Source organism: Schistocerca piceifrons, chromosome 4, assembly GCF_021461385.2.
Source record: "Schistocerca piceifrons isolate TAMUIC-IGC-003096 chromosome 4, iqSchPice1.1, whole genome shotgun sequence".
Taxonomy (NCBI): Eukaryota; Metazoa; Arthropoda; class Insecta; order Orthoptera; family Acrididae; genus Schistocerca; species Schistocerca piceifrons.
The window spans coordinates 690,724,703-690,752,694 of NC_060141.1; the positions used below are offsets into that span (position 1 = coordinate 690,724,703).

At 43.5% G+C, this 27,992-nt stretch overlaps 1 protein-coding gene and 1 non-coding gene across 2 annotated transcripts in view; both read right to left on the reverse strand.

Annotated features, from left to right (window-relative positions):
* Positions 1-27,992, reverse strand: part of LOC124796111 (hexokinase type 2) — a 117,317-nt gene that overhangs the window by 4,359 nt on the left and 84,966 nt on the right. Inside the window, exons 2-5 of the mRNA XM_047260199.1 lie at positions 7,076-7,238; positions 6,845-6,984; positions 6,524-6,739; positions 3,688-3,870 (exon numbers count right to left, since the gene is read on the reverse strand). Of these exons, the coding sequence (XP_047116155.1) occupies positions 3,688-3,870; positions 6,524-6,739; positions 6,845-6,984; positions 7,076-7,238 (702 nt within the window). The remainder of the gene's footprint in view (positions 1-3,687; positions 3,871-6,523; positions 6,740-6,844; positions 6,985-7,075; positions 7,239-27,992) is intronic.
* On the reverse strand, positions 23,030-23,103 carry Trnas-cga. Its single transcript has one exon. It is a non-coding gene; the product is annotated as a tRNA-Ser (tRNA).

Genomic DNA, 27,992 nt, shown 5'->3' on the forward strand with positions numbered 1-27,992 from the left:
TTAGTTGTGAGAGTGAGAGTGTCTTTTTTTTATGTGCCTGTCTGTGGCTCAGTGATCATCTTTGTGGTGAGATGCTACCTATCCTCATTAGTATTGATTCTCAGAGTATTCGCGCAAGTTATGTGTTGCGTGGAGTGATCAGTGCAATCTCATTTCATCAACGTTGAGTCTGTGACATGACTAGCTGGCCAAACAAGTGGATTTCCATAACGGTCAATAACAGCATGCCATTTCTGTGTGTGTGTGTGTGTGTCTAATGGATCAGGCCTGCCGATCTGAAGCCCATCGTTTTCCACTAATGTGCAGGCCCTGCCCGTCAGATCTAGACTCACTGATCTGCCCGCACGCCAGGTCTGTTTGTGTGTGGCATAATGCGCCAGATTTTCGTGCTTATCCACGGACCCAGAACTGCAGTGCTCCTCTGCAGGGCAGAACCCACTGGCTATGGATTTCAGGAACTGCGACTGTCTCACTGCAAATACATTGTATAGTAGAACCAAAATTTTACTGGCGGTCACCTGTAGTGTTTGTTTAAACACTTCTTCCCCAGCTTGCACATTTCTTTCAAGAGGCCTACTTTTTTATTTCTGAAATCAGTGAAGGTATTTTAAATTTGTCTTTTGATTCCAAGGAAATGCATATTATTGTCACCAAATGTGTTTCGTTTTATTGAAAGAAAATAACATCAGTAGTCTTAATGAAACACGTATACCATTTGGTTTGCTTCTTCCATCTAAAAGCAGTTCATTATGAAAAATGTTAATGTTAGTACTTAAGGTTTTTGCTCATGTGTTAAGAAATACAGAGCCTTACATTTTTTGGCAACTTTACTTACTCTTGACATCTCAAAATTTGTCAGGGAAAAATGCTAAAACTTGTTTGGAAATCAAAGAATTTCACTTGGGGTACTTGGTGGCAACCACAAAAATCCAGATAGGTTGTGAACACTCAGACTCTTTCACATTGTTATTAAGAACAGACAAAATGCTTTGCTGATTGACATTTTTGTATCATGGTGCAGTCATTAACACTTACTGTGATACTCTGATATTTAATCATGCAATCCAAAAAACCAATGTGACCTTTTGACTGTGTTATTAACCTGAACCAAGAGGCATACAAAAAGTTCACATGCTGTTTGATGGAGCAGAAGTTTCCTGAACTGCTTCCCTAAATATTTAAATTGTCAGCCTTGATTGGTTCAGCCTTGATCGGTCAGTTGCTATTTAAGCAGCACTGCATAAACCTCTTAAAGAAGCTTGTCTCTAGAGTAGATCTACTTTACAGAATATCTGGAAACACTTGGGGAGCAAATGGAGATACTATATGCAATGCTGCAATTTCACTTGGGTACTCAGCTGCTGAATACTGTGAAACCATGAAAGAAAAGCACACAATAGCCGAGATAAGTGTACACCTGAGGAGCATTACTGGCATTGTACAATGCATTCCCATTCATTGCCTACCTGTTCTGTCCAATACTGCTCCTCCAGATCCAAGAAGAAATACATTCCTAAGAAGACAGAGCCCCATAAGAACTCAATCTAGACAGAGGTACTGGCAGAAGTAAAGCTGCAAGGGTAGGTCGAGAGTGAGTACAGTTCAATCAGTAGAGCATCTGCCAGCAAAAGGCATATATTCAGGTCAAAATGCAGATCTAAATAGCACTTTTCCAGAATCTTTCAGTTATACTTCTGAAGTCACAAGTGCTATCTTGGGTCTGTCTTCAAGCAACTGCATTTTCAACGTAACTGGGAAGTGGAAAGAACATTGGTTTGAATATCCACCTGATCCAATTTAAAACCAAACAATGACAGTTGCAGGCTTTGATTGTCTCTGTCTTCAATGGTCAAAACTCTGACCTGAGAGGGACAGCCACATCTTTCATTCGGACTAATGTGAAAGTACTGCCTGTGACTGATGTGGAGGAAAAGACCGGACATACTGTGGAAAATGGGCAACGAGTCGTGCAATCTTGTTGCCAAATTTAAACATTAACCTGAAATAAAGTGAGTGAGTGATGCACATGCTTTTACTATAATGTTACTGATTAATAATAATCCACCACAATAATCATTCCCCACATAGTGGTCACTATGGAGTTACGAATTACATATTGGCTTGCTAACATTTCCTCAGTCCGCTATATTCTCCGTGTAATGGTACAATTTACTTTTGCAACACTAAGTTATTTTTCCTTGGAACATAATGAGGATGACCAAAGTGTCAAATTAGCAGTTACCATGAAAAATATGCTGACCTGTACTTGTTTCACTCCTATTACAGATGTGCCCCTTTAATTACTTAACTTGCTTTATGGCAATCCATTATTGCACATTAGAGCAAGGAAGCATTTATTCATTCAGATGCATTTTCGTCAATTTAACAAAATTTGATAATTTTTTATGTAAAACGTATCAAAGACACATTGATCAATAGCAAATATCAAATCTCTCTTTTTTTATACATAAAAATAAAATTCTATAAAACTTCTGCAGATACAAACTTGAAAACAGATTTAATAATCTTCATGTACATTAAGAACACTCAAAGCACACACAAAAGCAATACAAGATGCATGTCACTAAAATACAGTCTCATTAGCATAGAGAAAATTTTGTACAAAAGCTGCACATTCTACCATAGTCAGTAGCACAACAGAAAAAGCTAATAAAATATCAAGTATGAATATTAGAAGAACAGAAAAATTACTGTTTCAAAACAAGCAGGCATAAGTGTGCTAAGTATACACATGGAGGCAGTAACATCAGTTGGTGCTCACAACCTCAACAATAGTGCAACGAATTTGCACTGACACTGATTGCAAAATGGAGTGACTGTTGTGAATTGTGAAGCAATTAAGTTTAGGACTAACAGAGAACTCTTGAGTGTGTGTGTGTGTGTGTGTGTGTGTGTGTGTGTGTGTGTGTGTGTGTGTGTGTGTGTTTTGCAAGAAGTGGTGGGGAATTCAAGTATAAAAAATGATTAACTATTTTTAAGAATTGATCTGGAAAAAAAGAGATTTGAAAAAAAATTAATTACAAAGTGCAAACAATGATCTGCTTCACAAATGGCCCCTGCATGTTTCTGCAGCAATATTTTTACTTTGTTACCCTGGTGGACCATACATCACAAGTTGATGACAGTCCACTGGAGCATTCTGAAGTACAAATAAACAACAGAGTTTAGGTTCTCTGCTGTTTATTGCTGTCTACTCGCATATAGGTGGTGCCCAATTCACCTCCGAAGTATTGTTTTCCTGTACAACTAAGGTGGTAATGGTATGATTTGTCAACAGAATAGAAGGTATCTACAACTGCTTATTTTTGTAACACCTACATATGTTTTAATGTGGTAGTGATAGCAATGGCAACATGTATTTTCTTTAAAAGATAACAAAAAAAATAAATAAAAACAATATTTGATATTGATAATGCAGTATCTGTAGTCATCTGCAAAAGTTCTCTTATGGAGGTGTAGTGCAGATGGGAAAGGGGAGATAAATGTTGCAAAAGCACACACTGAAGAGGCATAAAAACTAAAGCTTATACTTGCATTGTAAAAAATTATGCCTTGAAAGAAATACAATTATTTCTTGAAGAAAAGAAAGGAGAAGGGTTTACTGGATGAAAATATACAAACAAGCAGCTACAGAACATGCATCAGTTCCATCACCAGCATCAATCAAAGTTTCAAAACAGGGAAGTAGTTCTGAAGCTCAAGTGAAGCATTGCCAAGCATGTGGCACACTGATAAGAATCTGAACATACCAACGATGAGCCCTATCCTGCAGTTGTGGTTTTTCCATGCACATGACATTAACGTTCCCGTTGTGTCGTTGAGTATACCACAAACATCAATCTGCACATCCTAAAATGATATATGAAGTTGATTAGCTACAAAAGAGATTAATAATTTTAAAACTGCAACAACAGTAGCTGCCCACAGGAACACCTGTCAAAAAATTTATACATTCTTTTAAAACAAGTACTTCATTAACAATAAAAAATATTCACAAAGATTGTGAAATTAATTTAAGAATCTTTTGAGCTCAACGCTATCAACAGAAATGTTCATGAAGTACTTGCTGGTAAATAACCCTGAATGCCATCTTCGATAATAAACTCAACTTACCGATAATGAGACCTATTCGAGTATTGGGAGATATGATGGCACAAGACATTAGTGTTCCAATGGCATCATTTATAACAGCAGCACAATATACATTGATATCCTGAAAACACGCAATATTTTTGTACTTTAAACAACTCTCAATTTTGCAAGACACTGAAAACATTGAGTGTACTGGTGATTCTATTCATGAATCAGGTAAATTAAAATCTGAACTATATATGGGTAACTGAATTACAAGTAAGTTAAAACTAGATCAAATTCTGTGCAATTTACATCAAGCAGGGAGTCAATACACATCTACTTTACAAAATATTTTACACGCATGTACCCCACATAAATTTTCAGTTCTACAGGGCGTTGAAAGAGTAACATTTTGAGAGATGGTAGTACTCAGTAAACATGGGCTCTAAAATGGATACCTTAAGAACTATGAGCACTTTTTCAACAGAAGAGATGTGTTTCATAGTGCTCTTAAGGTATACATACTAGAGGCCATATTTATTGAAATTTTTTCTTGTATTGATGGATACTATCACCCCTCAAAATATTCAACATTTTTGAAACACCTTATATATATTTACTCCAACAATATAAACTCCAGGCTCGAATGTCAACAATAAAAAGAAAAGGATATATAGCTACTCACTGTGCAGGCGACACATTGAATTGCGTGCATGTGTACACACACACACACACACACACACACACACACACACACACACACACACACACACAAATGCCCTCAGACCAGAGTATGGTCCAAGATAATGGACACGGCAGGTGTGTGTGTGTGTGTGTGTGTGTGTGTGTGTGTGTGTGTGTGTGTGTGTGTGCGCGTGCGCACCCTTTTCTGGAGAAGGATGTGGCCGAAAGCTAAATGCGTAGTAGTCTTTTCATCATGTCTGTTATTTACGGTGAGTAGCCATTTATCCTTTTCTTTTTCTTTATGTTTATATCTAATCAAATAGATGCAGTTATTATTTTGAGGTTTACAATACAAAAAAATGAAGTTATCTTTCGTGAAGATTCATATTTTATTCTTACCATTATTACTATTACTGCTAGCAGATATGTTGAAGAGCTGTACAACTTTCTACGGAGAGGACCTTCCATCGTGAGTTGTGTAGTGAGCTGTGTTTTGTTTTGGTGTCAAATCACAGTAAGTACTCAGTATAAAAATATATAAGCAATTTATAACTTATCAATTATGTAACAGTGCATGTGTTAGTAACCCAACATTATCACAGTAATCGGTACTAGAAAAGTTTGCAAAGTGATTTTTATATTGGACAGCTCCCAATTTGCTACTTTACCAGTTTAGATCTGACCACACAATTTCTCTGTAGAAAGAGAGCTGAAGCAGCTCTTTTCATCTGGCAAAGCTATTTAGATGTTGTTGTTGTTGTTAGATGGAAAAAGATTCCCTTCATGCTGACCATAACTCAGTGTGTTTATGTACAATTTTGGTTTAACTTCTTGTCAATAATGATGTAATGAGAATCGGGAAGAAAAATGACAAACTTCCTCAGCAATGAATCCATTTCAGCATTCACCCTTGCTGATGTATTGAACTGAAGAAACCCCTAAATGTGGATGAGGATTTTGTCTTCTTCTTTTGAATGTGAGTCCAGTGTCTTAACCACTATGCCAGTAAGCATAATCAACAGCTCTTGGGCTTTGAGAAAATTTCATATCTGTCTATACTTTACACATTGTTTCAAAGAAATAACTTTGGTTTTGAGGATACTCCCAACTCGGGTTGACCACCTCTGTTCGTATCAAAAAATAAAATAAGATTTTAAAACTGTCATGTCCCAAGCAAGTTTTTGAACAAAAGGCAATTTAAAGACAAGACTGCATCGATCATACTTTGAAAACCCCCAGTCAGCCAAAAACATTTATTGGCTATTGTCTTCAGTGTGAAGGAAACTAACATTGAATTAATAACTTCACAGTGACTGAATTAAGATATTCAAATACAGCTGTTCCATAGACTTGATAGTAGGTTATCTCATCACACTAATTCAGATATGCGTAAACTATTTGTACTGGCTATTCAGAATTAAAAATAACATATTTCATACTAAGACCAAACTGCCTTGCGTGGCTTCACTTTGATTCACAAGAGAAAACACCACTGAAATGACATTTTCTACGGTTAGCAACAGGGGCCCAGTTGCACGAGATGACTTATATGCTCCACTGGCAGAAAATCATTTTCAACAGTGCATTATAGATTTGTTTCATAGTGTTAATGTTTACCTAAAAGTTAAGTGGAATATTTACTGGTACCCTTTGTTTTCCAAGTTGATCAACATATCTGATGTGATTGCAATACCATGTATGATCTAAGTAGAGCTTTTTTTTTTTAAATCAATAATACACTTACATTTCTCCTTGCTAGAGCATCTTTCAACAACTGAACCACATCTTCACCAACACAACCACTGCAGTTGAACCCTTTGGTCCACCTTTCCAGGTATCCCTTTGTCAAACCCTTCTGAGTGAGTGGAAAACTGAAGGTGAATCCCAGTGGTAATCTTAAATGGGCCATCTGATGCTCTTTCATGAAGTTTGCCAAACATTCAGCAATGTGGTCAAACAGCTGAAAAATAAGGGCAGTTTGATGGATTGATTGATTGATTTCAGAAGGACAGAGGGAGAGAGGGAGATACTGAACACAATAATACATTATAGTGTAACAACATACCTGTACACCTGTTCCAAGCATAATACTCTGAGGAATGGCGTATATTTTAGAATCCATGTGAAACTTTTCTCCCTCTAGTTCTATAATAAGCACTCTGAAGTTTGTACCTCCCAGATCAAGTGCCAAGAACTTCCCTTGTTCTAATAAACAAAACATTGACATATTAAAGCAATAGCAAAAAATTAAATAATCTCCATGTTAGAGGGGGAGAAAGAGAGAGATCAAGCTTACCTTTCCCATTGGGCAAGTCCTGAACGTATGTCACGAAACACTTCACAATGGCCTTCGCGTGGGTCTCCTTTCCTAGCCCCAACTTTATATCTTCCAGTAGTCTGTCCATGATCTGGTGGATTTGGTGATCTGACAGCATCAGCTCTTTGCATTGTTCACGAATCTGCAAATAAAAGGACACATGCAAAATCAGATTAGCGGTACAGTTACACCTGCAAACAAAGTGTGTGCTGACCGAGGTCAACAAAAAGTTATGAGATAAAACAACGCTGCCACATGAACAGTGTGCAACACACCAATTACTCAACTTCGACTTAACAACAGTGGCTTTTCTATGACTTTGCAGAAACGCTGATGCAAATATTCTCGTTAGTTCTTTCTTATCCCAGTTGACTTCGTATTTTCACAGTTTAGAGCAGTTCACTTAGTCGTATCATCATCGCAAAACTCAAAGCGCACAATTCGAAAGCACACGCCTGCATTTCGACAGCAGCAAGTGTCTTAACTGGGGCTACGGAACATAAGCAGAGCTTAAACTATTCGAAGATCAGAAATGTTGAAGTAATCAATTTATCTTGAATGGTCTCGATATATTTGAAAGTTTCTTCGCCGTTTTTCCTACCTTCTGTATAAGACCGCGGTGCAAACAAGAATTCGACTTAACGTTTAGATAGTTTAAATTGCGATATACAAACAATAAAACAATTGAAGCAAATGTCTGTGTATCTTACACCAGTCTTTAAAACTGTTACTTTAGCGTTCTTTACACGTCAGTCAAAGCCACTCAGAAACGATAAAAAACGATCTTCACATACACCAGCGCTATATCGCTTCACGAAAGCATGTCCTAAAATCAATAAAACTCTATAGGCACGCTCACCTTATTACTGGTATTGCTCCTCATACCCATGGCGAAGAATACGCAGATTCAGTAGTATAAACGGAATAAACTACGCGCCACGAATACACTGTCACACAGCACTGCCTCACAAATGAATGATATCTACGAGCGGCTCTGGCTGCCAGCTCTATACGGAGCCAAGCCCTCCACACACCCCTTGGTCTGCGCCTCCTCATTGGTCGTCGTGCTGTCCCGCCTTCCTATTCGCCAGCCCGCCTTTGACGTAACCAGGCATACTAGCCTGCAAGACAACCTGAACGACGCGCGTTGTGCAACGGGGGAAATTCCAGCTACTGTGGCCGCAAGCTTTAATCACTCAGTTAGCGTTCGACTGTCTCACAGGTTGCTGAAAACGAGGAGCTCCGTTTGTTTCTGTGCGCCGGAGATGTAATCGGAAGAAGAAGCACTCACAATAAGTGTAAGTGCTGCGAAGGTTTACAGGTCACGAAAGAATCTACTTCCAGACTAATGTTAGTCTGGAATACAACCTTTAACAAGAAGTACCGTACTAGTTTTGGAAAACGACGGATTTTAAAATAACAAACTTTGTTTTACTTCACTGAACTGGAGTGCCGAACATCACGCCATTCGCGTGCACTTAGAGATCAAATTGAAGGCATTTTGTAACTAGCTGATTTTTAATGGTTTGATACTTGTCAGAAACTGAATGCAACATAATCACGCCTTAGTTCGGATGTGTCAGTATAGTCTCTGAAAACTGAAAATAATGTTGAAGTTCACCATTAAATTTCTTTCAATGCAAAATACTCCAAGTTGTTGAGCGAGTATACTACGTTCAGAAATCTACACATTCAGTGATAGAACGTATGCAGAAGCTTACCTTTCATAAAACTGAACTCGGTTTACCAAACGTATTTTCAACGACATCCAAGAAGTCGTCTAACAATGCAAGGAATGTTCTGTAGGTTTTTCATAACGTCGAGTCGAAATTTTTGTGGCATTTTTCACCTCAGTTTCTGAGATATGAAATTTCCATCACAGATTGGTTCTGCTCAAAGAACTGGAACAGCGCATGTGGTTTCTGTAAAACCTTACATTCCCATGGGAGACTGACTAAAGTTTTGCTGCACCTTTCAGGTTTGGGTGCACATGTGCTGCTCCCAACTACTCCATGGTTCGAATTGTTCCCAGACAAGACGTTAAATCCACTTTGCTCTCTCTCTCTCTCTCTCTCTCTCTCTCTCTCTCTCTCTCTCTCTCTCTCGTGTGTGTGTGTGTGTGTGTGTGTGTGTGTGTGTGTGTGTGTGTGTGTGTGTGTGTGTGTGTGTGCGCGCGCGCGTGCGTGCGCGCGCTAGGGGACAGAAAAGGAGACTTACCAGCGGTACCACCCAAAGGTCTCTTGCAAATAAATCAGAGGACATGATAAGATTGGTGCTTATCGCAGTACTTTTCCCCGTTTATATCTGACACACAGTTTTCTGAGATTAACATCATCGCCGTTTATAGAGAACGCTCTGCTCCTTACTTGTTTCGAAGATTTTGTTCTCTCTATCAGTCAAATCTTTCGTTCGAATTTTAAGGTTGAACGTGAAGAAGTCTTACGATCATATCTTGGTAGGAACTGTCTCCCCATTCCGTGAACATACGGAATGGAAAGGAGGAAGAGGGGGGACGGGAAATAGAAAACAAAGCATAACGCCATGCGTTAAAATCTACTTCGAAATGCAGGTGAGAGATATCTTTACTGTAGATTGTAAGGAGAATCGTTTCATTGTGCCAGTGACTCATAACTAGAAACTAGTGATATGCGGTTATAAAGGAAGCTTGCATCGAGGGAGGGAAATGTATAGTTACTTTTCTCAATTAGCAAGGGAGAGAGACTCATTGACATAACGTAGAATACAGCATGTGTGGACCAGTAGGTCTTTCATACCACTGCAGCAAAATACGTCTGTAGGCGTCTAAGTTCAACGAAGACAACAGTTACCGTGCACGGAGAACAACAAGGTCGCCCTTGCAACGCAGGCCGAGACTTTTTGGAATTAACAGGGTGTAGGCGTTTAATACCACATAGTTGCGAGTTACGAACGGACCAGCAAAAAACGCGATCACATGACGGTTGTTGAAGTGTCTGAAGCCTGCTATCAAACGTACATGTACGCTGCGTCTGTATTTCCATTAGATGTAATGAAAAACAACTCTCTTTAAATGAAGACAAATGGAAGACAACGTTCATAGCAAAGAGAAAAAAGCCAACAGTATCAGATTAGAAGAGCAGTGAGTAACGTTTGGAGCTCGTCCCATGATACACAGATATTGAGTAACGTCAAGAATTGATACGAAATGGGGCGGACACGAGAAAGAGTAGGGAGGGGGGAGAATGAAAGTATTATGGCAAATGCACAGCGCGTCTACAAAGTAATCGCATTGAAGGCAATCAGTTCGAGACTAACGCTCCAGAGTTAGGACCAGAGCACATCTGTTCTGTCCATACGAGTAAGCGAAGGAGCTGCTCAGCAAACTTAAACTTGCAATACCTGAAAGCAAGGCAAAGGGTTACCCTTTTAGGCAAATTTGAAAGTCAATATTCGAGGATGGCTATGTGACAGTTCTGCTGCTTCATCACATACGTCGTCGTGTTTAGGGACCATGGGAATAACTTAGAAATATTTGTGAGCGTATTGAGGAATATACGTACAGATATTTTCCCTCGTTCCACAAGAGAATGGAATAGGGCAGGAAAACTTTTATATTGGTACGAAGTAGCGTCCGTCATGCACTGTATAGTACCTCGCGGGCAATGTATTTAGATGTAGCAGAATATCGCTTGCCCCTGTACATTTGGTCCAGATAATTCAAATCTCTTGTTTCTTTCGCGTGTATTCGAAGTTTGGAAAAATTCCGAGCTATAGTGTACCATCAAAATGGCGTCTACACGAGGTACTCGTTACGAGCAATATGCTGTAACTGGATTCTGGTTGTGGAAAAAGAAGTCTTTGAGAACTTCCATAAACGACTGTGTATAAAGAGACTTAAAGCGTCACGAAGTGAAGAATAAGCTCCATGATGGGACATTTTCGGGACGTCGCTGCTACTGCTCCGGACAAGACGAATTTCGCGGATGCTACTACTCATACAGACCGAAAGACCACAAATCGACCATTTTCTCTACAGCTGTCGGTGGGCATTAGACACTTGCATACTCGAAGGTGTGCTCAAGATGGATTCCATGAATCCCCATAACGGACCATAACTTTCAAATAAAAGGAGTCTTATCTGAAATGCTGGAACAGTGAGTCCAATGGAAAGATCTCTCACGCAGCGTTACAGGTTACGAAACCTCGGTGCATCACCTCGAGCCGAAAACAAGTTGGCAGTCACTGGAGTAGCATCCGCAGTCACCAAAGAAGAAGAAATTCAAGGCTGCTACCTGCTCTGGCAAAGTCATGACGACAATCTTTCGGGGTAGTGTGGTGTCTTTTTCGTGTATGGATCAGTCATTAACTCCGACGAACAGGTGAAGATACGACACGGCGGTGTCTGTGGTAAGAAGGCCGATACTCCTTCGGACATGCACTCATGTTCGCTCTGCGACGACTACAGCCGCAATGAAATATGCGAGATGTATTCGCAGTTGCGAGTACGAATAACTATCAGCTGTATAAGGGAACAAAGACAGTGAAAATTGGTGTCGGACCTAGGTCTTTAACGCGGATTTCCCGCCTTATGCGAGTGGTCGCCTTAAATTGCTTTGGCTAAACCTTTACATATACATTTCATGTATATGTAAAGTTTCTGGGAGTACCGTCTCCGGTGTGTTAGGTTTGACAAGATTCCAAAAGAAATCTGGTGTTAGAATTGGATCCGCACGCCTCATCATACTAAAGCCCACAACGTGCGTAAAATGCGTTATACATTCTAGCTGTACACCCATAATCCGTAAGCCACCTTACAAGGTGTGGCGGAGGGTACTATCGGTACCATGAGACACCACCCACCACCCCCTTGTTTTCTTGTCCCACTCGCGAATGAGCTTTGTGGGAAAGACGACTATCTGTAAACTTCCGTATGAGCTCTAATTGTTCAGATTTTGCCGTGGTGGATACTGCGCGAAATTTATGTAGGGTGAAGTACTGTACTACCCGACTCTTCTACGTAGGTATGTTCTCGGTACAGTAAACTTCTGCACGATGCAGATTGTCTCACCTGTACCGCCTGCAACTGGAGCCTTATGCGCTTCTCCCTAACGCTCTAGCGGCGCTCTTCTTTGCATCGCCTCTGAATCCCACATTTGCGAGTTCCAGACAGACGAACACTACTGAACAAACAGGTTGCACGAGGGTTTTGCAACCTGCTTACATGATAAAATTTCTTTACAATTCTTCCGATCTGTCTGGCAACTGCTCTTTCTACACTGGAGCGCCAAAGAAACTAGTATAGGCATGCGTATTCAAATGCAGAGATACGTGAACAGACAGAATACGGCGGTGCGGTCGGCAACGTCTGTATACGACAAGTGTTTGGTGCAGCTGTTAGATCTGTTTCTGCTGCTACGATGGCAGGTTATCAAGATTTACATGAGTTTGAACGTGCTGTTATTGTCGGCGCACGAGCGATGGGACACAGTATCTCCGAGGTAGCGATGAAGTGGGGATTTTCCTGTACGATCATTTCACGAGCGTACCGTGAATATCATGAATCCGGTAAAGCACCAAATCTCCGACATCGTTCCGGCTGGAAAAATATCTTGCAAGAACGGGAACAACGACGACTGAAAAGAATCGTTCGACGTGACAGAAGTTCACCCCTTTCCGCAAATTGCAATGCTGGGCTATCAAAAAGCGCCAGAGACCAATTATTCAACGAAACATCATCTGTATGGGCTTTCGGAACAGAAGGTCCACTCGTGTATCCTTGATGTCTGCACGACACAAAGCTTTAAGCCTCGCCTGGGCCTGTCAACACCGACACTGGACTGTTTGTGACTGGAAACACATTGCCTGGTCGGACGAGTCTCGTTTCAAATTGTATCGAGCAGACGGACTTGTTCGGGTACGGAGACAACTTCATGAATCCGTGGACCCTGAATGTCAGCAGGAGATTGTTGAAGCTGGTGGGGGCTTTGTAATGGTGTGGGGCGTGTGTAGTTTGAGTGATACGGGGCCTCTGATTTGTCTAGATACGACTGACAGGTGACACGACCGAAGTATCCTGTTTGATCACCTGCGTCCATTCGTGTCCATTGTGCATTCCGGCGGACTTGGGCAATTCTAGCAGGGCAATGCGACACCTCACACGTGCAGAGTTGCTACAGAGTGGCTCCACGAACACTCTTCAGAGTTTAAACACTTCCGCTGGCCACCAAATTCCCCAGACATGAATATTATTGAGCATATCTGGGATGCCTTGCAACATGCTGTTCAGAAGAGATCTCCACCCCCTCGTGCTCTTACGGATTTGTGGACAGCTCTGCATGATTCATGGTGTCAATTCCTTCCAGCACAACTTCAGACATTAGTCGAGTTCATGCCACGTTGTGTTGCGGCATTTCTGCGGGCTTGCGGGGGCCCTTAGATGCTATTAGGCAGGTGTACCAGTTTCTTTGGTTCTTCAGTACATAACTAGGTATATAACTAGCTTCATGCGGTAGTTCCACTTTAATACTGAAACAACAGTATTTTAACCTTTTCTGCAACACAAAATGACTTTATTAGAACACAAGCTGAAATATGGAGAGCATGCTGTTTTTGCCTGAACCACCTTGGTTGTTACATGCAAATGCTGCTGTTGAGTGAGATTTTGAAGGAGACCAAAGTCTTCTATTCACCCCACAGGACAGTAGTAGAACAGAGTAAACAAGTGTTCTAAATTTGGAGTAGCGTATATCTGAGAGGGACATGGGCACCAGCGCAGTATTCACCCAACGCGATGTGAGAAACAGCCTAAATACCACATCCAAGCTTGCCGGCACACCGACCCTCTCGTCGTTAATTCGCCGGGCGGATTCGATGCGAGGCCGCCATACCTCCCTGTTGCGAAAGCGAAGGCGTCAACACGTGCGGTTAACCGGGCGGGTTCAAATACGAGTACAAATGCGATCAATAAGCGAAAAATATTGCATGCACAAAATCAGTATACGGCTTGACACAAAATTTATACTACGCAAGTGTTATAACAAATTTTCCTTGAAGAGTAAAATATACTTTTAGAATATTAGGAAAAATGTGGCAAATTGCCTGTTTTCTTCCGTCTCTGGGTTCTTCACCGATGTTTGACGATTTTTCTAACGTTTCGCCAGCGCGAGTAGGAAATGCTGCGATTGAAGAAGAACCCAAGACAAAAGCAAACGGGAAATTTTTCACTAGATACCGACTTTTTGTACCTCAGATGGTTGTCAAACCTGACTTCAGCCGTTCGGTACTGGGCTAAGTGAAGTGACGTCGAGCTGACACACTGTCTAGGGCGAACCCAACATACACTACTGTCCATTAAATTTGCTACACCACGAAGATGACGTGCTACAGACGCGAAATTTAACCGACAGGAAGATGATGCTGTGATATGCAAGTGCTTAGCTTTTCAGAGCATTCACACAAGGTTGGCGCCGGTGGTGACACCTACAACGTGCTGACATGAAGAAAGTTTCCAATCGATTTCTCATACACAAACAGCAGTTGACCGGCGTTGTCTGGTGAAACGTTGTTGTGATGCCTCGTGAAGGAGGAGAAATGCGTACCATCACGTTTCCGACTTTGATAAAGATCGGATTGTAGCCTATCGCGATTGCGGTTTATCGTATCGCGACACTGCTGCTCACGTTGGTCGAGATCTAATGACTGTTAGCAGAATATGGAATCGGTGGGTTCAGGAGGGAAATACGGAACGCCGTGCAGGATCCCAACGGCCTCGTATCACTAGCAGTCGAGATGACAGGCATCTTATCCGCATGGCTGTAACGGATCGTGCAGCCACGTCTCGATCCCTGAGTCAACAGATGGGGACGCTCGCAAGACAACAACCATCTGCACGAACAGTTAGACGACGTTTGCAGCAGCATGGACAGTCAGCTCTGAGACCATGGCTGCGGCTACCTTGACGATGCATCACAGATATGACGCCTGTGATGGTGTACTCAACGACGAACCTGTGTGCACGAAAGGCAAAACGTCATTTTTTCGGATGCATCCGGGTTCTGTTTACAGCATCATTATGGTCGCATCCGTGTTTGGCGACATGGCGGTGAACGCACTTTGGAAGCGTGTATTCGTCATCGCCATACTGTCAGCCGGCGTGATGGTATGGGGTGTCATTGGTTACACGTCTAGGTCACCTCTTGTTCGCATTGATTGCACTCTGAACAGTGGACGTTACATTTCAGATGTGTTACGACCCGTGGCTCTACCCTTCATTCGATCCCTGCGAAACCCTACATTTCAGCAGGATAATGCACGACCGCATGTTGCAGGTCCTGTACGGACCCTTTTGGATATAGAAAATGTTGACTGCTGCCCTGGCCAGCACATTTCCAGATCTCTCACCAATTGAAAACGTCTGGTCAATGGTGGCCGAGCAAGTGGCTCGTCACAATACGCCAGTCACTACTCTTGATGAACTGTGGTATCGTGTTGAAGCTGCATGGGCAGCTGTACCTTACACGCCATCCAAGCTGTGTTTGACTCAATGCCCAGGCATATCAAGGTCGTTATTACGGCCAGAGGTGGTTGTTCTGGGTACTGATTTCTCAGGCTCTATGCACCCAAACTGCGTGAAAATGTAATCACATGTCAGTTCTAGTATAATATATTTGTCCAATGAATACCCGTTTATCATCTGCGTTTCTTGTTGGTGTAGCAATTTTAATGGCCAGTAGTGTAATTGGACGATGAGGTCACCTGAGTTTCATTCCGTTGAGGCCTAGCGTGAGTCGGGCTCAGCGCTTCAGCCTCAACGACTAGTGATGCGAGGAGCGTCATATCGGAGCGGCAGACATGTCAGATGCCGCCGGCGATAGCGGCGCCGCCACACACGCTTTATCAGAGGCGGGGCCGTGGTGACCGAGCCACCTGGTCGGGGCCGGCGTCTGAGCACATTCGCTGCAGAGTTGCATCATCCGCTCAGCGCCGCACCTTGCCGTGCTCGCCACAGCTGGTGTGGCACCTGCGCAGGGTCCTGGTCCTATACGGCCACAAGGGGCAGGCTGCCTAGCGGCAACCCGCGGCTGAGCCGTGTGCGACAGCACCACCTTCCTATGCTCCGACACCATACTGGCGGCATTCAGAGAAGTAACAGCTTCACTACCAAAGACGTCTAAACGATTAGTAAAACGTCAGTGTCTCCAACCCAGGGGAACAGCTCATACTAGGGCGCATCTCCAACAAAATGGAGTGACTATGCATGAATGTGAGGAGTAGCGCAATGTGCGTCAAGTTTGCTCGTTTTGCAGGGAACTTCGCAGAGACGCTCGCCCAACTTCAATGGCAGAGGTTACAGGTAAATCGTTCTGCATTATAGAGATACTTTCACAGTTCTGAGGTTTCATCCAAAATGTAACTCTGCAGTGATATGACGTACAGCTGTTGAAGTACTTAATGCTATCTGAAGACGTTTCAGCCCCAGGGTCGTGCTGTACTCAATCAAGGACTTCACTATGGGAGATGTACCCAACCGTATGCGAGTACACTTTTCCGAGGTTCCCTTTTAGCGATTTCGTTCGCATTCAGCTTATGACGCGACTGTACAAAAGATTACAACCATGACCTGGCTTCTCTGCCTCGTGACGACTGGGTGTTGTGTGATGTCCTTAGGTTAGTTAGGTTTAAGTAGTTCTAAGTTCTAGGGGACTGATGACCATAGATGTTAAGTCACATAGTGCGCAGAGCCATTTGAACCGTGACCTGGCAATAACAGTTCCGTCTATTGGCGCCAGGCTTTCGTAGTAATGCCCTCCCACGTCTACTACGAGGGTCAGTCAAAATACAATACGTCCTATTTTTTTCTCCTTAAATAACCTTTAAATGAAAAATTTGAATTTGGTGCTATTCCATAATGCTGCTTCCCCAGTCCACTACAGTAGTAACTCTGTGTCAAGAGATACCAGTACTGAAGTCGCTTGCAAAATAGCTGGCATCGATGTTCGTATTGACCTGCATTATGTGGTAGTATTCTTGGATGCAGAAGGTGAAACGCCCATCTGCATTCGTGAGAGACTCAAAAATACATACGGTGCTGCAAGGGTGGATATTAGCACTGTTGGACGATGGCTTCGTCGCTGTAACGAAGACGAAAACAGTTCTTGCTGACCAAATGCGGCGCGACAGGCGGCGACTGCTGTGACCCCATGCAACTTTCAGGGTGGTGTTATGTTTCATTTTTTGGAGCAGAGATGCGCAATAAACTCTGTCCAGTAAGTCAGAACCCTCAAACAGCTGAAAATACGCCTTCAGTTCGCCCAACAAAAGCTATGGCGGATGTTCCTTTGCAAGACAGTACAAGACCACACATCAGTCGTCACACCACTAACGATATTGTAAAAATTGGAAGTCTTGCCTCATGCCTCATACAGCCCTGATCTGTCACCAACAGACATCCATCTGTTCGGGACACTAAAAACATCTCATCGCGTGATTCGCTTTGAAAATCAATCGATGGCTTCGGAAGCAAGATGGTGCAATTTAGCACAGTGGAACACGTGTCTTTGTAACAAGATGGACCAAAACTGTGGAAATGGACAGAGATTTTACTGAAAAGTTATAAATTAATCTTTAATGGTGTGGTTTTCAATTACATAGTTGCATTTTAAATTCTTGACAGACAAAAAGAAAAACAGGAGTCATTACTTTTTGACTGACCCTCGTACACCCATTCTTTGGAAGTCACTGAAGTGCATGGCAGGGAGTACTCTCCTCTGTACTCGTTATACAGGCTGCTTCTCGTTCCTTGCGCGGGAAGAATGACTCAAATGCGCGCTCTCACGATCCCTGTGCGAGAGAGACGTATGGGCTTGTAATATATTCTTAAATGCTTTATTTACAGGTGGTTCTTGAAACTTTGTAAGTAGGCTTTATCTGGATATACCACGAAGGTTTTCGACGACAGGACGTCTTAGCTCCTGGCGTCTCTTCTGTGGTCCCTAAAACTTTTCCGTTCCTAGTGTTTCGATCAGAGCTACGCTTGCCTCTTAGGGGTGCCCCTCGTTCCGCTAATCCACATCTGATGACGTCCTGCAAATCTCTGGACAAAACGCAAGGATTGTAAAATTTCTCTGGATAGCTTGCATTTTCTTTCCAGGGTATTTCACTTCAGTTTCTTCAGCACCTCTAACAATCTCTTGCGGGTCACACAAACCTTCACCATCGTCCATTGGCACCGCCTTTCTCTGTACGCGTTCAGTGATCCCTGGAAGCCCTATTTGGCAAGAGTCCCACATACTTTAATACTGTAGGATGAGTTCAAAAAAATGGTTCAAATGGCTCTGAGCACTATGGGACTTAACATCTATGGTCATCAGTCCCCTAGAACTTAGAACTACTTAAACCTAACTAACCTAAGGACATCACACAACACCCAGTCATCACGAGGCAGAGAAAATCCCTGACCCCGCCGGGAATCGAACCCGGGAATGTAAGATGAGTGAATTGTAAGCACTCTTCTTTGTAGACTGATTGCATTTCCCAAATACTCACCAGCAAACTAAAGTCTGTCACCTGCTTTACCTACAACTGAGTCAAGAGTGATCCTTCAGTTTCATATCCCAACGAAATATTACACCTAGCTACTTGTATGGGGTGGCAGATTCCATTTGCGACTCGTTGATACGGCAGTCGCAAGGAACCACGTTTTTTCTCTCTCTTTTGTGAAGTGCGCAGTTTTACATTTCTAAACGTAATCTTTGCACTACTCTGAAATCTTACCAAGCTCAGTCTTAATATTTGTGAGCCTCTTTTCACACTGTACTTAACAGCATTTTTTTCTCTATCACATTACACGTCTAGTACCACTCGTCAAATTATTTTACAAAATCGCCGGTGCCATTTTCCCCGCTACTTCGATAAGCGTAACCAACTCCCACGGATAGCGAATTATCGGTACCAGCTTAATTAGTGCGTCCGTGACGACAGCTGGAAAATTAAGAGTGTTTTAGCCTCAATTAGGGCATTTAGGTAAGAAATTAGTCACGTTCTGTCCAACGGACCCAATCTAGCACTTGCCTTACAAACCACGGGAAATCAATCTTGAAGCCTGACCTTTAATATGATCGCCACTCCACCTGAAAGAGTCCAATGTCTTCACCGGTGTAGCCCATCGCACGATCGCCCTTTTAAGTGTACTAACGTCTTCTAGAATTACATTTTCGTGACACCAACAGAGGTTGCCAAAAATTGTCCATTAAACACAATCGAGAAAGAAGAGTGTGCAATAAAGGCGATTGTCAACTCTAATGAGAAGAAAACTGGAATCAAGCGCCCTTACAGTTTATTACATTGAAGTGACAAGAGTCATGGGATAGCAATATGCGCACATGCAGATGGCGGTAGTATCGCGTGTACAAGGTATAAAGGACAGTGCCTTGGCGGAGCTGTAAACTGTACTCAGGTGATTCATGTGAGAAGGTTTATGGCCGCACGAGGGTAATTAACAGACTCTGAAGGCGGAGTAGTAGTTGGAGCTAGACGATTAGAACAGTCCCTTTCGGAAATCGCTAGGGAATTCAACATTCCGAGATCCACAGTGTCAGGAGTGTGCAGAGGATACCAAATTTTAGGCGTTGTCTCTCACCACGGGCAACGCAGTGGCCGACAGCCTTCACCTAAGGACCGAGAGCTGCAGCGTTTGCTTAGAGTTTTCAGTGCTAACAGAAGCACGTTGCGCGAAATAACCACAGAAATCAATGTGGGACATAAGAGGAACATATCCGTTAGGGCAGTGCTGCAAAATTTGGCGTTAATGGGCTGTGACAGCAGACGACAGTCGCGGGTTTCCTTACTAACAGCACGACATCGCCTGCATTGCGTTTCCTGGGCTGGTGACCATATCGGTTGGACCCTGGACGAGTGGATAACCGTCGCCTGGTCAGATGACTCCAGATTTCAGTTGGTACGAACTGATGGTAGGGTTCGAGAGTGGCTTAGGCCCCATGAAGCCATGGACCCAAGTTGTCAACAAGGCATTATACAAACTGACGATTGTTCCATAATGATGTGGGCTGTGTTTACATGGATCACTGACGGGAAATGGTAATGTTCGGATACTTTGAGACCATTTTCAGGCATTCATGGTCCTAATGCTCCCAAACAACGATAGAATTTTTATGGATGACAATGCACTATGTCGTCGAGCCACAATTGTTCGATGTTGTTCAAATGTAAGTGAAATCTTATGGGACTTAACTGCTAAGGTCATCAGTCCCTAAGCTTACTCACCACTTAGCCTAAATTATCCTAAGGACAAACACACACACCCATGCCCGAGGGAGGACTCTAACCTCCGCCGGGACCAGCCACACAGTCCATGACTGCAGCGCCTTAGACCGCTCGGTGTTCGTTATTGGTTTGAAGAACATTCTTGACAGTTCGAACGAATGATTTGGCCACCCAGATTTTCCGATAAGAATCCCATCGAACATTTTTGGGACATGATCGATAAGTCAGTTCGTGCACAAAATCCTGCGCCGACGATACCTTCCCAATTACGGACGGCTATAGAGGCAACATGATTAAGTATTTCTGCAGACGACTTCCAGCGACTTGTTGAGCAGCACGTCGATTTGCTGCACTACAGCGGACGAAAGAAGGTCCGACATAATATGGCGAGGTATTACATGACTTGTCACCTCTGTGTATGTGTCGTAATAACAAGGCGTGAACGAGAAGAGTGTTATGAGAACTGCATGATGCTGGTAAAGCTGCTATTGCCAACGGCTTGTCAAAGTGACATAACAAATTAACTTATAGTGATTCAAGAAATTTTAAACCTGCACAACCGACCACTGGAAACATTTATCTTTGTACCTTTTTAAACTTCTTTGTCGTACATAAGCAAAAGGGACAAAAAATAGTCATCAGTTGCTACTGGTGTTTTCGTCTTAAGACTGATGTAATGTAGTTTTGCATGTAGTCTACCCTGTGAAAGCCTCTTCATCTGCGAGCAACTGGTCGAACCTACATCCTTTTGAACCTGGTTAGTGCATTCGTGTATTGGTGTCTCTACAATCCCGTCCTAGAATATTACTCAAGTGCGTGGGACAAATACCAAATAGGACTAATAGGGGTTATTGAACGTATACAGATAAGGGCAGAATGAATGGTCACAGGTTTATTTGATCCATGGGAGCGTGGCAGAGATGCTGAAGAAAGTGAACAAGCAGACTCTTTAAGATAGATGTAGACTATCGCGAGAAACCCTACCTACAAAGTTTCGAGAACGGTCTTTAAATGGTGACTCTAGGCATGGACTACAGAACTCCCTACATATCGCTCCCGTAGGATCGTGAGGACATACAGATCGCACAGAAGCATTTAAACGATCTCTTCCCGCGCTCGATATGTGACGGACAGGAAAGAAACCTAATTGGTACAGTGGGGCTTACCCCCGCCATTCCCTTCACAGTGGTCTGCAGTGTGTAGAAGTAGATGGCAGTGCCTGCACCACGCTAGACGGTGTCGGTTTGTCGCACACTCCGCGCAGGTTCTTCCGCGGTCGGAGGCTGGCAGTTGTCCGGTTCGCACCGGTTGCGCGGCTGGCGCCAAGGCCTCGCCGCTGACGCCACAGGCGGCGACGTTCGCCAGCAGTGTTTGCAGAAGGGGCTTCCAGCAGGCGACGCAAGCCGACTTGCGCACGTCTCGCCTCGCGTGGGCAGCGCTTCTTTCGCACTGCTCCAGGTTTCCTGTCACGCTACGGCCCGTCTGCGATTCCTGGTAGGCTTCTCCGGTCGCCAATGCCTGAGCGGAAACTCTAGTTCTTCCGTAATGTCATCGAGGTGCGTTTTTTCCTGTATCGTGCAGGACGCATGTGTTCCCATCCGGTGCACATTTCCGTGTTGATTCGAGTCGCTATACAAACGCGTCGAAGACCTCTCAAGCTGCTTTCTTTTGTTCCAACCGGCGCGAATCCGGGGTTCAGTTGTGAAAGAGCTTACAGCAAGTTATGGTCTCTTCCTCCTTCCCTCCCTTCTTCCGCCCCCCCCCCCCCTCAAATTCAACTTTCAATGAGACACAGATGACTGATTACATACATGCAGGCATCCATTCATGCCTGCGATGTCCCACATCTCCTCCTGAACTACTGGATCGACTTCAACAAAGTTGTTAGACATATCCCTTACTACGAGGATCACTCCAAAAGAAACGCACACTATTTTTTTTAATCCATCTTTTATTCTACTTGTTTGAAAGTTTTACAGTGCGTAGATACATCCTTTAGGAACTATATTTTCATTTCTCTACATAATTTCCATCCCTCTCAACTGCCTTACGCCATCTTCGAACCAGCGCCTGTATACCCGTACGGTAAAATTCTGGACCAACCTGTTGGAGCCACTGTTTGGCAGCGTGCACACGGGAGTCATCATCTTCAAATGGCTCTGTGCACTGTGGGACTCAACATCTGAGGTCATCAGTCCCCTAGAACTTAGAACTACTTAAACCTAACTAACTAAAGGACATCACACACATCCATGCCCGAGGCAGGATTCGAACCCGCGACCGTAGCAGTCACGCGGTTCCGGACTGAAGCACCTAGAACCGCTCGCCCACAATGGCCGGCTTCGATGGGATTCAAATTGGGCAATCTGGGTGGTCAAACCATTCCCTCGAATTGTCCAGCATGTTCTTCAAACCAATCGCTAACAATTCTTGCCCGGTGACATGCTGCATTGTCATACACAAAAATTCCATCGTTGTTTGGGAACAAGAAGTCCAAGAATGGCTGCAAATGGATTCCAAGTAGCTTAACGTAACCATTTCCAGTCAAAGTTCGGTTCAGTTGGCCCAGACGACCCACTCCACTCCGTGTGAACACAGCACATGTCAGAATGAAATTTTCACTCTGCAGCGGAGTGTGCGCTGATATGAAACTTCCTGGCAGATTAAAACTGTGTGCCGGGCCGAGACTCGAACTCGGGACCCTTGCCTTTCGCGGGCAAGTGCTCTACCAACTGAGCTACCCAACAGCTTTAATTCTGCCAGTACCTCATCTTCTACCTTCCAGACTTTACAGAAGCTCACCTGCGAACCTTGCAGAACTAGCACTCCTGAAAGGAAGGATATTGCGGAGACATGGCTTAGCCACAGCCTAGGGAATGTTTCCAGAATGAAATTTTCACTCTGCAGCCGAGTGTGCGCTGACATGACGGGTCGTGAGTCGTGCTTTGGTAGCTCAGTTGGCGGAGCAGTTGCCCGCGAAAGGCAAAGGTCCCGAGTTCGAGTCTCGGCCCGGCACACAGTTTTAATCTGCCAGGAAGATTCACAGCACACGTTATTATGCAGCCGCTACCAGCTTGCACAGTGCCTTGTTGACAACTTGGGCCCATGGCTTCGTGGGGTCTGAGCTACTCTCGAACCCAAACATCAGCTATTATCAAATGATATCTGGACTTATCTGAGCAGACCATTGTTTTCCAGCCGACTAGGCTCAAACCGATATGGTCACGAGCCCAGGAGAGGCACTGCAGACGATGTCGTGCTGTTAGCATAGTTTCGCGTTGGTCGTCTGTCGCTGTAGCCCATTAACGACAAATGTCCTAACGAATACGTTCGTCGTACGCCCAACACTGATTTCCGCGGTTATTTCAAGCAGTGTTTCTTGTCTGTTAGCCCCGACAACTCTCTACAAACGCCTCTGCTCTCGGTCGTTAACTGATGACCGTCGGCCACTGCTTTGTTCGTGGCGAGAGAATACCTGAAATTCGGTATTCTCGGCACACACTCTGTACTGCCTTTCTTGGAATTCTGAATTCTGTAAGTATTTCCGAAATGGACTGTCCCATGCGTCTAGCTCCAACTACCATACCGTGTTCGAAGACAGTTAATCCTCGTCGTGCGGCCACAATCACGTCGGAAACCTTTTTACGTTAATCACCTGAGTACAAATGACAGCTCCGCTATTGCACTGCCCTTTTATACCTGGTGTAAGCATTGCTACTGTCACCTGTATACTTGCGTATAGTTATCCCATGACATCACCTCAGTGTATTTCACAGGCAGCATCCACGTTTGCCACTGAATGTAACTACACAAATACAGGGTGTTACAAAAAGGTACGGCCAAACTTTCAGGAAACATTCCTCACACACAAAGAAAGAAAATATGTTATGTGGACATGTGCCCGGAAACGCTTACTTTCCATGTTAGTGCTCATTATATTACTTCTCTTCAAATCACATTAATCATGGAATGGAAACACACAGCAACAGAACGTACCAGCTTGACTTCAAACACTTTGTTACAGGAAAATGTCCTCCGTTAGCGAGGATACATGCATCCACCCTCCGTCACGTGGAATCCCTGATGCGCTGATGCAGCCCTGGAGAATGGCGTATTGTATCACAGCCGTCCACAATACGAGCACGAAGAGTCTCTACATTTGGTACCGGGGTTGCGTAGACAAGAGCTTTCAAATGCCCCCATAAACGAAAGTCAAGAGGGTTGAGGTCAGAAGAGCGTGGAGGCCATGGAATTGGTCCGCATCTACCAATCAATCGGTCACCGAATCTGTTGTTGAGAAGCGTACGAACACTTCGACTGAAATGTGCAGGAGCTCCATCGTGCATGAACCACATGTTTTGTCGTGCTTGTAAAGGCACATGTTCTAGCAGCAAAGATAGAGTATCCCGTATGAAATCATGGCGGTGAATCGAGGAAGTACAGTACATACTGACGAAACTAAAATGAGCTCTAACATGGAAATTAAGCGTACGACACATACTTTAAGAGAGATTACGTTTTAAACACTGAGATGCGTGAAAAAGTATCGCGCCGTGGATGAAGTTGTAATGCATTTGTTCCTTACTACTTTACGACACTGCTACAGTCCAGTCAGCGTTAAGGAAACCTGTGGCACCTGGCAGCGCTTTTGACAACTTTCAACTGCTAAGCGCAAACGACTATAGGCGAGAATAGCGGTCTATAGAGCTATGGAGAGGCGTTGCCATACATATGTCCAAAAAATAGCGTCGTAGAGACGCGAAGCAGATGGCATTGGCAAATGAAAACACGGGCAATGGTGGGTTTCTCACCTGGTGATATATAAAATGTCGCAATATTATAAAAATAATTTATAACTTGTTGACATCATACTAGGTACATACTGGTAATTTTCCCTGCTTTAAATAATCTGTTATGTATCGTACCGAGATATAATTTTGTAGGTCGGTGTTGTATGCGGAAACTCTGCAGAATGGGTGTCTAATAGATTTAGAAGCAAACAAACTGCAAATTAAAACGTGATGTCTGATCCTGAAGTATTATCGCATGAACAGCGAACATGTAAGTGAAACTTTTTTCCCTTTCATTACTTTGTGTTTCATTATTTTATATTTCAGCGAGAAAAAGCTTCTAAACGGTTTGAAGATATGTTTGATGTAAGCTGCCATGTACTCTCATCGCCAAATGCTGGATGAATTTCGGGTAATTGGCGCGCTGCGAATTACATTGCCTCAATACAAACACAGTTTCTAACTTTAATAATTGTCTTATAGTGTTAAACTATCAACCTGAAATTATACCTCTTGAGTAGATTATGGTAGCATTTTAAATCTTAATTCATCAATAATGATTTGCAATAAATTTTTTGTTGTCGTGGAAATCGTTGTACAGACAACCTGCAAGTGGGAATGGATAACCGTTCAAACAAACTAAGAAAGACAGGAACCTGTTATTTGTAGCAACATTGCGACTACACCACAAGAGAAATCATTGTGTGTGTGGGTACTTTCGCGAAGTCAGTCCATTGTTCAAGTGCAACATGTATTCCGCCGTCAATTCAGCAAGACTAAAAGCTGATATATGGCTGGCGTACAAAATTCTTGGAAGTTGGTTGCATATGCAAAGGGTAGAGTACTCGCCGGTCACGCACGTCTGATGAAAACGTCGAGCGCATCCGAGATGTGTTCACAGGGAGGCCTCTCAAGTCCCCAAGACGGGCTGGCCAGGAACTTCAACTCCCTCAAACAACGGTGTGGCGAGTTTTGAAACTACGTCGGCATATGAAACATTACTGCAGCAATTCCCTCCCGGCGACCATAACATAGTACACTTCAGTTCTCCAGGATATGGCAGAGCATTTTTTCCCGAACAACTCGTCTTTTCGGGCGAATATACGTTTAGTCTATCGCATAACGCCATAATGTGAGAAATTGGAGTGTAAAATGACTCATTAGAGCTGCGTGTATTTTGTGCTCAAAGTTTATGGGCCTTTCTTTTTTTAGCGGAGGAAACTTACAGGAATGTAACACCTACACATGCTGCAAGGCTGGTTGTTTCTTCAACGCACGAAGATTCCAATGATTTCATTTTTATGCATAACACTTTCACCTTGAGGTGTAGCGATTCTCAGAATACCATCCCACAACGGTGCATTGGAACAGATGGACAACAAGATCTTGTTCACTGATTTTGGCCTCCCAGGGCACCAGACCTCAAAGCTTGCGACTTTTTTTCTGTGGGGGTGCATAACAGACAGTTTTAGCCCCGCCTATGGCAGCTCCTCGTCAATAGCTCAGGAATCCAGTTGCTGAAACTGTCGATTCAATTTTTAACTCGTGAACCTTCCTCTATCAAGTGACATGCGCAATGAATTTCAACAACTGAAATCCGTTCTTTGTTTTTGACTCACCTTGTACCGTAGATCTTTACAGTAACTTACAAGAAATTGCAGTTCAGAGGAAAAAAAGTGTTAATTGCAATTATCCGAATGTTTGAAGAGTACATATATCATGCAACTGAATCAAAAACTATAACAACAAACTCTCGAAACTTCGACAAAGACAAAACTTACAGGATATAAAATCCAAGTGTGTATTCACGATTATATTTCACTTAATGCTCTAACTGTGAACACAGGCCCGAAGACTACGGCTATGTAAGCGTGCAAGTGTAGGAATGCTGTGTGTCTGTCATTTTCGAATTTCAGGAAGTCAGTCGGCCTAGCCAGTCTCCTGTGGTATCCCGGTTCCTCCTGTGGACTACCGCATCGTGTAGTATTTGTTACTGGCAGCAGATACGGTCAGCCCGTCAATTGATGCCTTTACCTGCCTGAAAGATTCTCCACGGACAGTGGCCGTCCGGAGAGGGCAAGAAAATGGAAAGTATCGAGTGTTAAATATAGCATGTAAATTATAGAAGTCATTTATTCTACTACAGTTATCTGAAAAAGTTGGAAACTTATATTTGTAAAAATATAAACGCTTTGAATTTGTAAACTTCCTAGCAGCTTAAAAGAGTGTGCCGGATCGGGACTCCAATCCAGGACGTTTCCATTTCGCGGTCAAGTGCTCTGCGAACTGAGCTATCCAAGCACGATTAACGACCTGTTTTCCCAGCTTTACTTCCACCAGCACCTGATCATCTTTCCATAAACTATCTTACTGGATTGTTTTCTTTGGAAGGCGGGGAGTATGTGCCGGGGGAGGGGCTGCTAATGACTCGCATGCCCTCCTCCCCCCCCCCCCCCCACCCACCCGACACGTTCCCGTTCTGCAACACAACCTACTTTATCACAGTGCCTGTATCGCTACAGGATCACAAGGAAACTTTTTACAAACAACAGTCGGCCTTACAATTGTATGCTGTATATTCACAGTTTCGGACAGTTATGAAGTAAATGTACTTCGTACTACAGATGAGACCCCCGCTTTCTTCATCTGAGTCTTTCGTCTCCGTAGCGGAGCTCTCGAGCACATGATGTACAAATTGTTGCACTTCAGCCGAAGCTCGCCGGTTCGAATCTAGGTGGCGGAACTGATCACAAGTAGACGGCATGCAAACTGAGGAAGGTTGATGCTACACTCCGTGCAGTTCATAATCATCAGAAACCTATCTACAATGTGTCAAGAGAGTGAGG